Source organism: Perkinsus marinus (genome assembly GCF_000006405.1).
Source record: "Perkinsus marinus ATCC 50983 genomic scaffold scf_1104296939758, whole genome shotgun sequence".
NCBI classification, from domain to species: domain Eukaryota; phylum Perkinsozoa; order Perkinsida; family Perkinsidae; genus Perkinsus; species Perkinsus marinus.
This window is the reverse complement of record NW_003213081.1, coordinates 585,723-602,338: the sequence shown is the minus strand read 5'-3', so window position 1 is coordinate 602,338 and position 16,616 is coordinate 585,723. Positions and strand designations below refer to the sequence as shown.

General features: G+C 47.3%; 2 protein-coding genes across 2 annotated transcripts; one reads left to right on the top strand and one right to left on the bottom strand.

Annotated features, from left to right (window-relative positions):
* Positions 1-9,355: 9,355 nt before the first annotated feature.
* Pmar_PMAR029361 (Vacuolar-processing enzyme precursor, putative) lies at positions 9,356-11,551 on the top strand (the record flags this gene model as incomplete). The annotated part of the gene is made up of 13 exons (XM_002782445.1): positions 9,356-9,493; positions 9,529-9,644; positions 9,703-9,767; positions 9,814-9,896; positions 9,989-10,082; positions 10,185-10,350; positions 10,423-10,480; positions 10,560-10,711; positions 10,767-10,895; positions 11,042-11,117; positions 11,188-11,270; positions 11,315-11,408; positions 11,492-11,551. The coding sequence occupies 13 exons, from the start codon at positions 9,356-9,358 to the stop codon at positions 11,549-11,551; spliced, it is 1,314 nt and encodes a 437-aa protein (XP_002782491.1).
* Positions 11,552-14,101: 2,550 nt separating this feature from the next.
* Pmar_PMAR029360 (hypothetical protein) lies at positions 14,102-14,611 on the bottom strand (the record flags this gene model as incomplete). Its single annotated transcript, XM_002782444.1, has 1 exon — positions 14,102-14,611. The coding sequence occupies one exon, from the start codon at positions 14,609-14,611 to the stop codon at positions 14,102-14,104; it is 510 nt and encodes a 169-aa protein (XP_002782490.1).
* Between the last annotated feature and the right edge of the window lie 2,005 nt (positions 14,612-16,616).

Below are 16,616 nucleotides of genomic sequence, written 5' to 3'. Positions count from 1 at the left end.
TGTGCCTCGTCTCGGCCCTTCGATCGTGCTTGTCTTATGCTGATCGATCGTTACGGTGGCGCCTCCATCGTAACGATATTAACCGATAGCTTCAAGAATCGTTGGCCTCCATCGAACTTTTATCCTTGTTATTCGGTCAGCCTCAGCGGCGACTTCTGCTGCTTGGAAGAGCAGGGGATCTTGAAAGTCCAGATAAGGGAAGGAAAAACTGACATAGGAAGGATAGGAGCGACCGTCGTAGTTGGATGCCGCTGTAGTGGTAGCAGACCAGGCAATATATCTTACTATTGCCCAGTCCATCGGACATTGGAAGTGCTCGAGAACTCTACAGCAGGGAAGAATGGATCCTCGATTCTCGGATGATGCATCATTTCAAATGATTCATTTGTAGTAATGGTCGCAGCTCCTTCCCCGTTAATTGACGACTGAGTACTAGACATAGGGTTGAGTGGAAGTAGTAGTTAGTAGAAGATTAGTGAGTCAAGGTTGAGAGAAGTTAAAGGGACGGAGCGATACAATAGCGGAAATCGATCGTCCAATCCCTTCATGAGGTTTTCCTCATAAAGAGACAGCGATTGTGTTACTACCCACGTAAGATTCGATAGTATGGCCAACGAGGACTGAGTGCATGAAATACAGGATGTCACGACGTGCGATGAATGAGTGCCGCTCACTCTAATTCTCTTCCTTTTTTATTCTCGGAGGCGTTATGCCAAGCTCGTCTGAACGAAGGTTCCGCAGGTGCTCCTCCAAACGCACGTCGCGTTTGCCTCAACCGTATATTTCCCACAGAGACGACATACACACATGCAATCGCCCTTCCAGACATTGATACCATTTTGAGATCGTCGACGCATTGACAACCACACTGCATGGAAAAATCGTTGCGCGAATAACCACAATCCGAGAACACTCCCAACGACGAAACGGACTCAACCATGATGGTTGAACCATACGGTTGAACTGCTCAGGACCCAACTTACCCAACTAGGAAACGTTATCATAAATGTGACGGGGCCCCCGTCACGGGGGTAGTAGTTGAACAAGCATATCGATAAAATAGACTTGTATAGTGTTATTATTCTGACTTGAAGTTTGACGAGCATGTATATTGCTGTATTACCGACTTTATCGAGCGGAATACAGCAGATTGGTTGGTCCAATCCGGACCTCCTGTAGTCCGACTAATTATCGTGTCGAAAGTGATGAAAAAATCGAGCTTGGTTTATCCAAAAAACCAGCACATGTGTCTCACATGATGTGAGACAAGTGCAGTCCTCTGTGGTCTTGTTTCCGTGCAGTCTCCTGGCGCGCGCCGTCATTGACTGCCGGGCGCCAGACATCAAATACATGGATGGTTCGAAGCATCATCACAATGACCCTAGACATGAAAATATATATAGAAAAACAATCCATCAACAGCATGTTTTATCATTTGTATGAGTAGTAAATGAGGTTCACATTATGAGGAATACCCCTATTAGACTGAAGAAGGTTGGCTTAGGCAACGCTCTAGGCCTCTCATCAGATGCATTACCATCAGCGAGGGTAAATTCAGATTTTCAAGGGAGGTGACTTCTCGCTGGCCCTGCGCCGTTTATTCTTGAAAATTGTCAAAGCGCGGGCCCAAACAGACAATGTCCCTAGAGTTGGTGTCCTAGGTCACTACCAAGTTAGTAGTACTAACCACGGAATAGCGTCCATACCTAAGGTAAATAACGTCTCTACCGCGTAATGCGATCCGCATCGGGCTAGGAATTTACATTGTTATTCCCTTCGGGTTTCTGCATGCCTTGTTGCTCCCTACAAGTTTGTGGTTGCCTTGTTATTCCCTTCGGGTTTCTGCTCGCCTTCTTGTTATTCCCTCTCTGCTTGCTTGAGATTCCTGAGAATAAGACCGTCGGGTTTCGTGGGTTTACCCGTAATGACAGTTTTTTTTCGAGAACTCGTATAAGAGCTCGCACTTGAGTAAGACCTCGCACTTGTATATGAGTTTTGCGGGTTTTGGGTTTTGTGTGTGGTAATTCACTTGAGAAGGGCAACTTTCGTGAGTTTTGCACGCGTAGACACGATATTCAGGTCCTGTTTCCTTCATCCACATCTATGTTGTGACACAAGTGGAGCGTCGAGAGGCTGGTAGGATGCTACCTTCACATCAAACTGTTGCTGAATGATTCCTTCAGCTTATTCGTCCATGCTTTTTAAGGACCTGCTATTGGTCCACGCGTACACGCCGTATGCTGTTTCCATACAAGGTTGTCGCTTTACGGCTCCCGCCCTCGTTTTTTTGTTTGGAGCTGAACTTGGCAATCCAAATAAGTCAATGGGCCGTCTGGCCTCCCCGTCTCTTCGGAGCAGGTCAATGTGCTTGATCCGCTGGCAGATTGTTCTCTCTAGACTAGGAATCGTTGCTTCGCCCTCCATTTTATCACAAAAGAAAATTGTTTGACCGGCCAATGAAGTCCCCAGCCCCCTCCGTTAAATGTTGCCCAAAATTTCACTCAGAGCGAGCGAAATTGCGTCCGTGACTATTTTACACTGTCCTTGATTATTTGCAATTACCCGCGACCATGCGAGACGCGACCACATGATTCGTGTGTCTGACACACTGTGTCATGAGAATATTGAGGATCGGACCGATCCGATCGGTACCCCAATATCCCAAGGCAGTGGAAGACGTCAGAGCCACCAACAGTCTGATAACATGGCCAATGCCGAGTAGAGGAGGGGTTTTCCCCAATCCTCAGTCTCCAGATCTTCAACACTGATAACATCTCTAGCAGGCTGCTAGTAGCAGCGTATTTAGCACTAGACGTAGTTCCATCGTGTAGAACGAACAGATTCAATGTTGGTTCTAGAGACTTGCCGCACTGCAGGAAGTATCATTACTTTACGAAGGACTGGGATGTTCATGACCATCCATTGAAAGCAGCTCAGATCCGACTATTACAGAGCAGGCAGTGCCTGCCAGGCACTGCTACTAACCCGATCGTTCCACATTCAGATGTGGTGGGCGGCTACGACCTCGCCTATAACCAACACCCTTGAGAACATCGCCAGTACACTGCATATTGATCACGGGATCATTCAGGTGCGGAACCACTCTCCTTGAGTCGTTTCGTCCGTGCAGGAGGAGTAGACTCATTAGAAAAGCAAATATCGCACCAGGAAGGTTCGTTGAATAAGCCATCTGGATATCAGGAATTACACTAAAGTTATTGGTAGTACCAATTTGGTACTAGACTAGTCCTACTAGTGCGTGCCGTTTGGTACTCGACGAACTGACCACCGTACCATTGGAAGTACTCGTTAGTGGTCGGTGACGAACCAGTATTCGCTGCAGAGCGAGCCACATCGCCACGGACAAAAGTACCATAACCGTGGTCAGTACTGCCGTTATTGGGAACGTTATCGCCAGTTGTTCGATCCTAATTGGGTAACACAAAAAACCCAACTGAGATCTTGAGCCAGATGGCTACGGTTATATACGGAACATATCATGCAAATCATCGCAACACTTTGACTTCAGTATCATCAACCCGGATAGTTTCACAGCCAGCCGTTCCGGAGCCGTCCCATAAGATATCCAGGGCGCCAGACCTGCGCACGCCACAGACTCGGCCTGAGGAGTCCTCAGTGAGGACCAGTAACGACGGGGACGACGGACGCCGGCAGATATCCCAGTGGCAACAGAGATACGCAGTTCGACACGAGAGGGAAGTGGTTCATTTATGAGACAATCCTCAGTCTCATCAAGTCATAGGCTGTGGGCCACGAGAAAAAGCGATTGGCTATGGGATATTTGTTATGGCTCGTAGACAAACAAATGTCGCTCAAGTGGAAGTTGTCGAGAAGCAGGTCGAGAGCTGTTACCCAATCATATAAAGACAGTAGCCTCCTCACAGCAGAACTCGGAGGAAATAATCATCTGAATAGCGTAGGGCTCCAATAAATAGGGGGAATCCCAACTTTGAGCTTATTTCAATCCCCCTGGGGGATTGAAATAAGTTCAAAGTTGCAAGCAATCCCAGTATTCGAATGTGAAGGACCGCGTGAAGAAACTGTTTACCTCACAGGAGAAGTCGATCGAGGAGTTTGAACAATAATGAGTTCGCGATTGTTCCAGCATGGGCTGGAGCATGTTATGTAGCTCCAGTCACCGGACAGAACACGACAGGGCAATCTGTAAGGAGCCTGTTATCTTCTGTTAGCGAAAACCACAAAAGCTATATGCTATCGATCAACTTGGCGAATACAGCATATCTCAAGTGGGACAACTATAGTGAAGTCAGAATCGGCTCGACACTATGACCAAATACTAGTTGGTAACTAGATGTGACTTATCATATGAACGGACATATGGTCAACCTTCCTTAACAGAGCAAGCGCCGCCGGAGTAATGAAGCAGCCGCCGAGGCTGCGGCCAAGAATAAGGCACTCCAAGACCTCCCCATCCGCCGGTAGCTTCAGTAGATGGACATGGATATGTACCATTTATTACTCGTTATGAAGGGAAATCTCAATCGGGCTAGAGGAAACGTGGAGGAAATTTCAAGTTCACCTGTTACATTCAGCATGTGACGAACTAGTTATTCCCTATGCGTTGTTTTCCATAAAAATGGGGAAAGTCCTGCTAGGCTCCTGACCACTTTAATTGACTACCAACACGATTTACCAGATGAGATAAAGGATGGGTTTGCTCTTAAACCTGGCATTATACTCAAGGAGCTCAGGCTGAGCTGCTCAGCCTCTTCACTTCGTGGAGACTTAACGGAACCTTTCTGTCCTTGGCTTCGGGAGTCCCGAATCGGGACCGAGGACTCGGCGAGCCGCGAAACGAGTCCGGCTCGCTTCGCGGCACGTAGAGCCGCTTTCAGCCCATGTTCAGCAGAGCCATCAAGGGAGAAGCCAAGGAAAGCGTTTCGAGACCTCAGAGCTTTGATGTATGTCTTAATCGAAGAGTACTTATAATTATGCTCGCCGCCAGTCGTTTTGGTTATATTGCAGATGAATTTCTGCAAATGCTCAATTTTGAGCCGGAATGCCGGTTCCGGCGAGATAAACCACTCATAGATCGAGGTGACACTGCTATAAGTAGCACGAGTACTGACGGCGAGTGAACCCTCAAGAAAGGCAGCAAGGGCGTTGTCCGATGGTTTCGCATGTTGTTAGACTTTAGCACGTTTGCGCTTACGCGGAGATGTACGCAACAAACCTGAGAAAGGGGAAAGAGAGAAATATAACAGAATTGAGTCTATGTCAAGCCACCTAGCCACTCAAACGGTAGAGGAACTTCTGGCCAATCATCAGTGAACTTATCCACATGACCTCTAGAGAGACGATCAGCGAGATATTTCTTGATCCACTTATGTGGTGTACCGGCAGATATGGCAGTAGTGGTGGCAAAAAGTGGGCCGCCTGCTTCAAGAGCCACCCAAAAGGTGGTTTCCGGCTGAACATCCTTCGGATGGTTTCGGCTGCTGCCTCATTGTCTGATTGGACAATTATGGGGCAGTTCAGAAGTTTGGGGTGAGAGTGGTCTTGACTGTTCACCAACAGGTACAAAGGTGTCAGACATGCTAATAGTTCCAGCACACAGAAGTCTGCATGACTAGAGTTGGACTTAGCCTTGGTTAAGTTCTTCTTGAGTTTGATAGGTAGCTCCGCCACCTCGAAGCTCCAATAGCGCCAACTTCGACAACAGTAGACGAGTCCTGCTAACTAATGCAAGGAGGCATCGCAACCAACCAGTCTTACAGACTCTGGATAACTAGGTTCAGCTGGCATTTCGAAATAGAGACTTCCGGGGCTGGCGGCCCGGAAAAACTTCTCGATAAACCTGAGATCCTTTCGAAGTATGCAGGGGAGCCTAGCACATGCCAAGGCTTTGCATTCTAGCATAGCAATACATTGAAAACACGATCCAACATATGGCCTGAGCAATGGATAGCATTGTAAGGCCCAAACCAGTTTTCCCGTAAGCCTTGACAACCGCTTAGGTGTTATTCGTCCTAACTGCGTGAGAGTGAAGGAAGAGAGTGAAGAAACGCTTATAGGTCAGATCCTGAGCAGGGGAACCCTCAAAACCGGCATAACTTGCGTCCAATATGCTATGCAGTACTCCCTGCGGAGTTCACCAGGAAGTGTGGAAGGCCAATCGAACCTATTGGATCCATACCCCTCGCTTGGGAATCGCTCCTTAAAGTGAGCAATTTTCTATTCTGCCTATTTTTCCTATTTTCCCCTAATTTTCAGCAAGAAAAATAGGCCGAAGGAAACAATGTCTATTTTTACTTCCACCCGCCACTCTACAGTCAATGTCAACAGGATCTGTGGTGTCGAAGAGCTCAACGGGTGATCAGTAGCCCGTAGCTTCCTCGTTTCCTCAGGCGGAACTTGTTCAACGTTCACACTCTCCGCGTTGCTCGGAGAGATCTTCAACGTGGTCAAGCAATTCACCTTGAAGGACGACTTCTCTAAGAAAAACAGCCATCAGCCGTCGGCAGACCAGCTCTTACGAGGCTTCCGTTGGGATTCTTGGGTGCAAAGAGAAGGATTGAATATCATATACTTCGACGATCACGCGGGTCGAGACCGGTACGTAGTCCCTTCTGCCGGCCTTATCCGCCTCGTTGGTAAAGGCAGTGGTCTTCAAGCCGCAATGATGGACCTCACGCGGAGCTTTGGTTCTGGTTCCTGGCCAACCTTTGATACTTACGTGCAAGCAAGCAAGTATATTCGGATAGTCATTATAAAAGGAAAAGTTCTCAAATGCAGCAATAGGAAGAGAGAATATTCCGGTCTTACTAAATAGAGCAATGCAACTTCCAACTGATGCATTTTTGCGGACTTGAGCGACTCTACGATACTGTTCGATATCACCGAGGATGACGCAGCTTTGAGTGGATTGAAGTCGGGTAATCAATACTATCGTGACTTCCTCTTCAATTGGGTTAAATCAATTTGCATGGGCTCCTCGCATGCCGCGGAATTCAGCTGTCTGTAACTAACGCTTGAAAATTACAACCCTAGCTAACAGGTTGGATTTAATTCCAACCTGGAACTACAAGCAGGAGAAGAGCATGATAGGCTAAGCATGTCTGACTTTTTTAGGTCCACTTCGTGAAGAGTATCGAAGAATGGATTTATGGGTAATCAAGCACGGGGAGCTCAATGGTGAAAGAATTAGGTCGAAATTCGTCAAAATTAAAGAAAAAAGTGCCCGCTCAGTTCGCGCGTTTCTAGATGGCGCGTACTGCACCCAATGGCTACGGATATCGAATTGCTTCTATCGATTCAATTGGTTAGATTGATACCACCGTAAATTTCAGCAATTATTTCCTCGTTGTAGATGCACCGGCTCTCTCAAGGGTTGTCTCAAACCTGTCTTTGACAACCGGTGCCGTGAACCTGGACAGAGAGCGTTCGGTCGAACGAAGTAGTGTGAGCGGTAGGGTAACCATAGTTGAGTGCTTATCTGAGTTGGCCGACAGATCTATGTCCGAATTGTCACCAGAAATCGGTGAGTTCCTGGGCCAGGAACCGTCGGTCGTTGAACGTTCTTCGGAAGCCATCCCGGCAAATTTCTTGAGGCGAGGCAGCCGCCAATAATGCGAATCAGTGCAGTTTATTCGTTGGGCAACACGTTCAACATGACCCTAGATGTATCTCCGATCGAGCCGGTGGCAAGGCCTTCTTCATACAAGTCTATCACACACTAGCCGGATGAATGGGTATGTGGCGCTGATATCCCACCGCCGATTCGAGTGAGCTTCCAAAAGAGCCACGTCTTCCCAGTAAAGACTTTCTACCGGTACACACGGTCTTACAGAATGTCTCACGAAAGGTTTCCTAGACCGTCGCAACTTTTCCAGCCGGCTGAGCCCCATAGGACCACCAGAACATGTACGCGGTCATTACGTTATTACCCAAACGCAAAGTTCGCGTTTGCTCATAACTTTTTTCAGAATATTTGCAATTGCTCACCGACTCCGAAACCTGAAGCTGCGCCTAATGTCCTACCCGAAAATCAAGGTGGAAGGCGTACCACACGTTATAATCTCCGCCGGAGAGAACGGGTCGATTATAAATCAATGCACCTGCGGGTCTTGAAGTAATGTATTTCGACAACAAACTATAATGCATGGATCAACGACGTGTTATATACGTAGTGATGAGTTTAATAACAGTTTTTTTTTCTTCGACGATTCGCTCATTTGACTTGCCGTATCTCGCTATGGATGCTCCAAGTTCCCTCTACCCTCCTCCATGTCAGGATCGTCCTGCAGCAGCAGTGAATCGTAACGCACTAATCAATAGAAATTCAAGGAGTACGCAAACTAGGTGCACATGAGGATGTCGGATGATTCCCCTAGAGTCCCGCAGCCACTTTCTCTGTGAGGGGCTAATAGGGGACAGATAGGCGAAGAGACGAACAGGAAAAAGAAGTGGCGCGCAGGAGGAAAAAGTGGCGCGCAGGAGAAAAAAGTGGCGCGCAGGAAAGAAACGTGGCGCGCAGGAGAAAAAAGCGGCCAGAGTGGGAAAATGGTGGCGGATATTGTGCTTGGCAAGCACAAGGAGAGCTTGCGTACCCTTGTACGCTTGCGTACAAGAGTGTGAGCACAGGATACATTCGTACTATTGATCCTAAGCATTGAGCGTTACTAGCTCTTGACTCAAGAGTCTTGAGTCCATAGCTATTTGACTCAAAGTCTCAGGGCACGTTTGGGTCGCATCTCTCCAGCTAATGTCGGGTCGTGTTGACACAAGGAACGACATGAGGCACCGGACATCAACAACGTGCTATAATGCGTGAAGCATGTGATCTACACACTCCTTACAGGTTCGTGATTGACGTTGGTCGTATGTGAATGAAGGTCGATTCAATTTGAAATTGTCGCGTGAAATTCACGCGACACGCCACAAGTCTAAAAAAGTCGCACGTGTCTAACTTATTCCATCGAGTAGGCCCCTGAAAATTTCGGGCTGAAATAACCTTAGTATTTGTCGTAGAGACTATTGGTATCTTTCAACCTAAGGTCTGATGCCGAAGGATTAGAATCTGAATGCTTGGGGGCACTTTATCATACGGTAAGTACTCTGGGATCACTTCTGGACGTACTTACACCTGAGTTAGGTGTTTGGTGATGAAGGGAAAATGGTGCCACCACGTGAGGCGTGAGGCGTGAATCGCTCCAGTCACGCCCCGGGACGGTTAGCTAACTGTGGAGGCGTGACGCCTCCGAAGTTGAGTAACCTCATCCGGTTGCAATTTGATTACTATTATCGGCGTTTTGGTGACTGTCCAAGGAATATAACTTTTTCCCGCATCATGACCCGTCACTACACTCTCATTATGCTGTTCTCCGCTATCTTATCAATCGGCTACTCACTGTCTCAGGACAAGAATGTATCTGTCGACAACGATATACCTGCAAACCACTGGGCTGTGAGTGCAGTGATTGAGGGAATCATCATATCATTTGAGAGACAAGTAACGGGAACAGTATATATTGTGTGACTGCTTAGGTCCTCATCGCCGGTTCCAACACTTATTGGAACTATCGACATCAAGCTGACGTGTGTCATGCGTATCAGATTCTCAGAAGAAATGGTGTACCCAAGGAGCACATCATCACGTTATCGTAAAAGAGACCTCTCTAGCACACTGCTGCCAGCCGAAGTCTCTCCTGTCAACTCCAGGTATAACGATATTGTCAATCACACTAAGAACCCCTTCAAGGGACAGCTATTCAACAAACCAACGGGTGGGCTCGTTCGTCACCCAAGGAGCCCATGAGCCTTCACTTTAAGGTGACCGCCCTGGCGTTGATGTCTACAAAGGTTGCGAGATAGACTATAGTGGCGAGGAGGTCACGGTCAAAAACGTACAAGGAGTGAGTCTCGTTGAATGCGAGTCCATCTCTTATCCAAGATGAGCTATCCTACATAAGATATGTCTCCTTCAGCCTCGAAATTGCTATTGCAGGTTCTAACCGGCGATAAGTCGCTAGCATCGAAGAAAGTTCTGGAAAGCACCGAGAACGATTACGTCTTCATCAATTTTGTGGATCACGGCGCTAGTGAGATAATTCTCGAAGCATCATGTGCATCGAAATCATCTGACTGATTCTTCCTCAGCGAATTTGATCGGCCTCCCATTTGAGAGTATAAATAAAACACAGCTTCGATCATGGTTGACGACCATGGAGAAGAAGAAGATGTGGCTTGCAATTCCACTGTCATTCGAGCGACACACAAATTATCATTCAGGTATAAACAGTTGGTGTTCTATGTCGAGACATGTGAATCTGGCAGTTTGTTCGAGGGGAATCCTCCTATTCCAGGCCAGTAAGGATACCTTACAAGGGCATGTCGTTCGTCGGCCAATCCGGGAGGGCATGATTTTCTCATATGTGGCAGATATTACGTCACAGCTTCCAATCCACACGAGTCAAGCTTTGCAACGTACTGTCCCCCAGTAGGAATGATTCTGAATCAGAACTTCTGATCGTCATCCTCCATCATTTCGGTGAAATAAATGGTCGTTCTTTCTTCAGCATGATAAGGTTGCTAACGTCTCACTTAACGCCTGTCTCGGAGACCTTTTCTCTGTTAACTGGATGGAGAATGAAGACGCCTTTTCGCATACTGGCCGCGATGAGACTCTGGAGCAGCAATATCACCTAGTCAAAAAGGAAACCAATTCCAGGTTGGAGTCCAACCGTTAGACAACGATGAATATCGGTCCGCGGTAATTTTCTCAGTCAAGTTTGCTTTGCTCTCAGTCATGTTAAGAAGTATGGAGATGGAACATTCACCAACGAGTCTACCCAAAATTTCATGGGTAGCAGAAACGGAAAGATCAAGTTGGTCGGTTCCGATTATGCCCCTGGGTGAGTAATTGAGTATCCTGACATCTATTTCGATGATCTTCTGTGGTGTCTCGTCCTACCTTGCGGCATTGATAAGACCAATGAGGTTCATTGAATGAACAATGTATCACAAGGAGCGATTGGCTAAACGTTTGGGTTCATTCTAGGTCCGAAGCGACCGTTGAGCATGTCTTCCGGGAGTTTTTTGGACGTCCGAAGCCGCAGGGCATGACGGTTGAAGAGGTAAGAACTCATTTTCCCATTTGGATATGCTGAGGGAGGAGATTGTCACGAGATCATTGGTTGGTCCTAGGAAGTCGCAAGGGAGAAGGAAAGGCTCCGCGCTATCAAGCAAGTTAGTAGCGTACCATCAAGGATGATTGCCATCCACATAAAGTAGATTCCATTCAGTCCTGGCTCACTGATCGGCTCGCATGCAGATACAGCGAGCTGAGGGAAGAAGAAGGGAAGCCGAGCAACTACAGAAGGCAGTTAGAAGTCGCTAAGGAACTCCTTCAGACCGTCGAGGAAAGGGTGAGTAGTCTATTCAGAGTAGAACAGTCGGGGTCCATCCATTGTGCTGACGACCGCTCGAAGGGACGATAGACGTTCTTCAGATTCGTGAGGTTGAGCAAATGATGGATCGCAATCAGCAACGTGATTTAGCTCAAAGTTGAAAGTGAGTTCGGCCCTTGCTCTGGAGGATGTGGAGACGCATCGCTTCTATTGGCAGGAGTTCATCCTCGGTTCATGCTCATCAATGTAGTCAGTATTGGTGGATAGAGTTTTTTATACCAAACCTATTTCGATGGTATCAGTAGTTATTTCAGCTGTCGTGTATCTATGTAATTGCTGCGGAATGTCAATCTAAAGCTCGCACAGCTGGGCCATCCCGAACTCTTCTCGAATTTATCACGAATAACAAGAGTTTGCTATTAGCAGTACCAGTTGGTCACTTTGTTGTGTTTCGCACTCAAAAACTGCTGGGTGGATTATGGACAGATTGGAACGCACATCGCGACTCATTAGTTCAACGAGGAGCCGAGACTGTGACTCAACTATCAATCTCGAGTAGTTCCGAGACCAGATCGGTACTGCCTTGACACTGTCAAGTTGATAGGTGTTAGCCTGACACTGTTAGGTCAAGCAATCCCCTGAGATATCCAGATACAGTGTATCTGAGTATCTGATACACAGCACTTATATCAAACTTAGCCATCTTACGATTCCACACCTAAGCACAAGCGCTCGAATATCAAAATACACGATAATTATCTTAGACAGTCTGAGTCAGACTCAGGAATCACATGATCCCTCGACTCAATAAGAGTGCTCACATGTTGAGTCCGACATGATACGGCTGGTTGCACCGCTATCGAGAACTGAGTGCTTGAAATACAGGATGTCATGACGTGTGATGAATGAGTGTCGCTCACTCTAGTTCTCTTCCTTTTTTTATTCTCAGAGGCGTTATGCCAAGCTCGTCTGCACGAAGGTTCCGCAAGTGCTCCTCCAGAGTCGGGAGTCCAGACGCACGTCGCGTTTGCCTCAACTGTATCCTACCCACAGATACGACATACACACATGCAATCGCCCTTCCAGACGTTGATACCATTTTGAGTTCGTCGACGCATTGACAACCACACTGCATGGAAAACGCGTTGCGCGAATAGCCACGATCCGATAACTCACTCCCAACGACGAAACGAGACTCAACCATTATGGTTAAACCATATGGTTGAACTGTTCAGGCTCCAACTTACGGTAAGTTACTAACCCAACTAGGAGACGTTATCATGAATGTGACGAGTGGAGCAACACCATTAACTATTAACAGCTTGTTCTTGGTCACTATTAACCACGAAATAGCACCCATACCTAAGGTAAATAACGTCTCTACCGCGTAATACGATCCGCATCGGGCTAGAGATTCACACTGTTATTCCCTTCGGAGTTCTGGTTGCATTGTTATACGGGATTCTTGGGAATAAGACCGTCGGGTTTCGGGCTTCCCCGTAATGACAGTTTTTTCGAGAACTCGTATAAGAGCTCGCACTTGAGTAAGACCTCGCACTTGTATATGAGTTTTGCGGGTTTTGGGTTTTGTCACAAAACTTTTGTGTGTGGTAATTTACTTGAAAAAGGTAGCTTTCGTGAGTTCTGCACGAGTAAACACGATATCCAGGTCCTGTTTCCTTTATCCACATCTATGTTGTGACACAAGTGAAGCGTCGAGGGGCGAGATTGAGAAAAGGAGCTGACTTCATCGGTAGAACGCCGGGAAGGGAAGACGCCACGACTCGTGGCGTCTTCCTCGTGGCCCACGAGAAACAATTTTCTCTTCGATCCCAACTGGACATCCCTCACTAAACCACGGCCCGTGGTCCACGGGCATCAATGTCCCAATCCTCAGCATAGTCGACCAACAAGAAAAGTAACCGGCCTCTCACAGGGGAGTTCTTATGCGTGGGGAGAAGGCCATGGGGACAACCACCAGTTATCTTGAGTATAGCCGATTTACCTTCTTCGATTGCAGCCTGTACAACTGTGAATGACAAAGGATTTTCTGATTATAGCAGCAAATCAATGAGACCAGCATGACTCAATAGAACACGTTCAAACTCCTCCCGGAGAGCTTTGAATCTTACAATAGCATGAGGTAGAAAGAAGGAAGAATTATGAGGAGTTTTACGTCCTCTCAAGTTATAGTCTTGCGAGGCAGACGACGGACACTATCCGTCGGACAGCGGAGGCCGGGAACCTTTAGCATTACGAACGGGATCTATCATAGAACAAGGCTCTTGCTCTCTGGACTGCTCTACTGAGTAGAGCAGTCCAGAGTCAGGAGTCTCGAACCTTCATGAGGCCGATGCTCCACGAGCTGATTCCTTACCAACTAGAGGAGCAGAGGTATTGGATGTTCGGGAATCCGAGGTTTGAGAGGTCGTTTTGTTTCCTGACGTTTCTCTTACAATCCCGATTTCCCCTAGGCATCGCATGTGTCATATGGCAATGCAAGCAAATATGCCTACGACCCATAGGACACGGATTCTCAGTGAGAATTTCTCACCGGTCACACCGCTACACCGGCCACTCTGATAGGAGAAACATGTCTCGTTAGAACGTCGAGACGCTTCGCCCGACTTGCTTCGTCTTTGGAAACAACCTTATTCTGAGCTTGATTAGCTCCAGCAGATCTCAGACGGTGAATAGCTCCATCAACATGCTCAACCCGGAAAAGCCGAGTACTTAGCACAATCAACAAAGGCTGAACCACACGTTTCAGTAGTAGCAGATTTATACTTCGATAACTTGGTCGAACGCATCAACTCGTCCGCAGCCATGATCGTAGGGGTCCAGAACTCAGGGTATACCTTTTGCAGCTTTGAAATCGTACGGGCGTAGCTTGGCAAGTCGGCAAAGATGGAAGCACCCAACATAGTCATAGCCATGGTGTAAGCACGAATGTTTTCACCCCATTCTCCGGGAGAGATAGCGCGAGCGATCAATACCTTCTTCGCCGAACCGTCTTCGTCCAAGTTCCAAGCAGATAGGCGAGCCTTCTTTAGACGCTCATGCTGATCAACCGTGAAGATAGATAAATCTGCGAAAGGTACTGCACCACTATCCAGCTTCTCTTTCAAGCTTGATAACTGTTCACGAGTGGGCGTATCCTCCACCTCACCGAACTTGAGATACAATTCTAACTTCCGCTGCTCAAATTCAGCAGTTGACATGAGGATAAAGGTACCGTCTTCGACCGGGTCCAGGAAATGACTCAGACGTATACGCTTGGACGACTGATCAGACGTATCACCAACCGCTGCACGTTCACCAGTGGCACCTTCACCTGTAGTCACTAGAACAGGTGACAAGCCACATGCCGTTCTCGCCAAGTCAAAGAGCTAAGCTACCGGGACCGATCAAGACAGTTATTTAGCCTGGAAAAGACTTCCGCCACTTCTGCAGGGTGGCAGAAACCAAAGTCAGCTATGGTCACCAACGGGTCGTCTGCCCTCGACAGAAAGTCCGACACTATCTGCCAGAGCTCATTGTTCACTCGGGCCTGCTGTCGAAGCTCAGTGATCTCGATTCAGGCAGCTGCAATACGGTCAGCTAAGGACGGCATTGAAAGAACGAAAACACTGCTACACGGATAAATCCTATCTGGATCAGACACGTTCACATATCAAGTACAACAAACTCCCTTGCATCACTAGCTCAGCTAGCTAGCTTGTGTCCAGGGCACAAGCACTCACGAGATACGCACCACCGGCGACAGGTCAGCCGGAAGAGATAAGAATTACCACCATGTAGAAACGATAGAAAACGCAATGCAGACAGTCAGAATGGGGAAGGGCATTGTTCTACCCAGCACTTTGTGTTTTCCAAAACGATGCTTGAGACGTTTCAGGGCGAATATCTGGCGTGCGCGAAAGAATAATGGGCCGAACGCTGTGAGGGTGGGACGGTTGATGAGACGTCAGTAGTGATAGCTATGTTGGACGCATGATGGTTCCTGTGCTGTAGAGAAGAAGCAGAGGATGATCTAGGCCTTAATCGAGGAATCCTAGATGCTCTTAGCGATACTATAGGCTCACCAGACTCTTGATAGACACTGCGTGTAATAACCATCCCAGACTCAGCGCGACAAGACTAACTTAGATTCAATTAGTTACAGATATACTCAGAGCGCTGACTAGCGTTACAGCAATAATAGCCGTGATAGGACTCTAATACTCAGTCAATACTTCAAAGTCGCTCCAACGAGCGGTTACAGAAATCCAATCGTTTCAGATACTTATTACTCCACAGATATTCGGGCGTTGTGAGGGTGGGACGGTTGATGAGACGTCAGTAGTGATAGCTACGTTGGACGCATGATGGTTCCTGTGCTGTAGAGAAGAAGCAGAGGATGATCTAGGCCTTAATCGAGGAATCCTAGATGCTCTTAGCGATACTATAGGCTCACCAGACTCTTAATAGACACTGCGTGTAATAACCATCCCAGACTCAGCGCGACAAGACTAACTTAGATTCAATTAGTTACAGATATACTCAGAGCGCTGACTAGCGTTACAGCAATAATAGCCGTAATAAGACTCTAGTACTCCGGCAATACTTCAAAGTCGCTCCAACGAGCGGTTACAGATATCCAATCGTTTCAGATACTTATTACTCCACAGATATTCGGGCGTGCGCGATACGACTTGCGCCGATCTTTCCCGATCGTGTCGTCACAATGCACGCCACAAGCGTAATCCTGTCCGCGTTTAGAGTTGTTCGTTGAAGCTTTAAATTGTCGTGTTGTACGGAATAATTTACCCATGGTTATAATCGTTCAAGGCTCATTGGAAAAAGGAGATTTTGGGATAGTTGTTCGCGAAACTTATCGATCGCGATGGCGCAATTCAACGAGTTAGTTGTAGTAGGCTGAAACTCAGCCACTCAGTGCAATGAATATGTTCGCATTCCTCAGCTGAGCTCAGAAGAGTTTACATGTAAGTTCGGGTAGAAGTGTACAGAAACCAACAATAATTTTTATATTGTCATCATCACCAACACATGTAGTTGATGACCATGTGCATATTCTCCTACACTACTCTTGCATTGAGATGATCATCGCAGTAAATTCATTTTCATGTCAAAGTCCTATACCTTCAGCCACATTCGAGCAGTACTGGGAAGTCGAGTTTTCGCTGTCGCCATAGTAGGCGTCGGGATAGCTCATGCAAAGGGCGA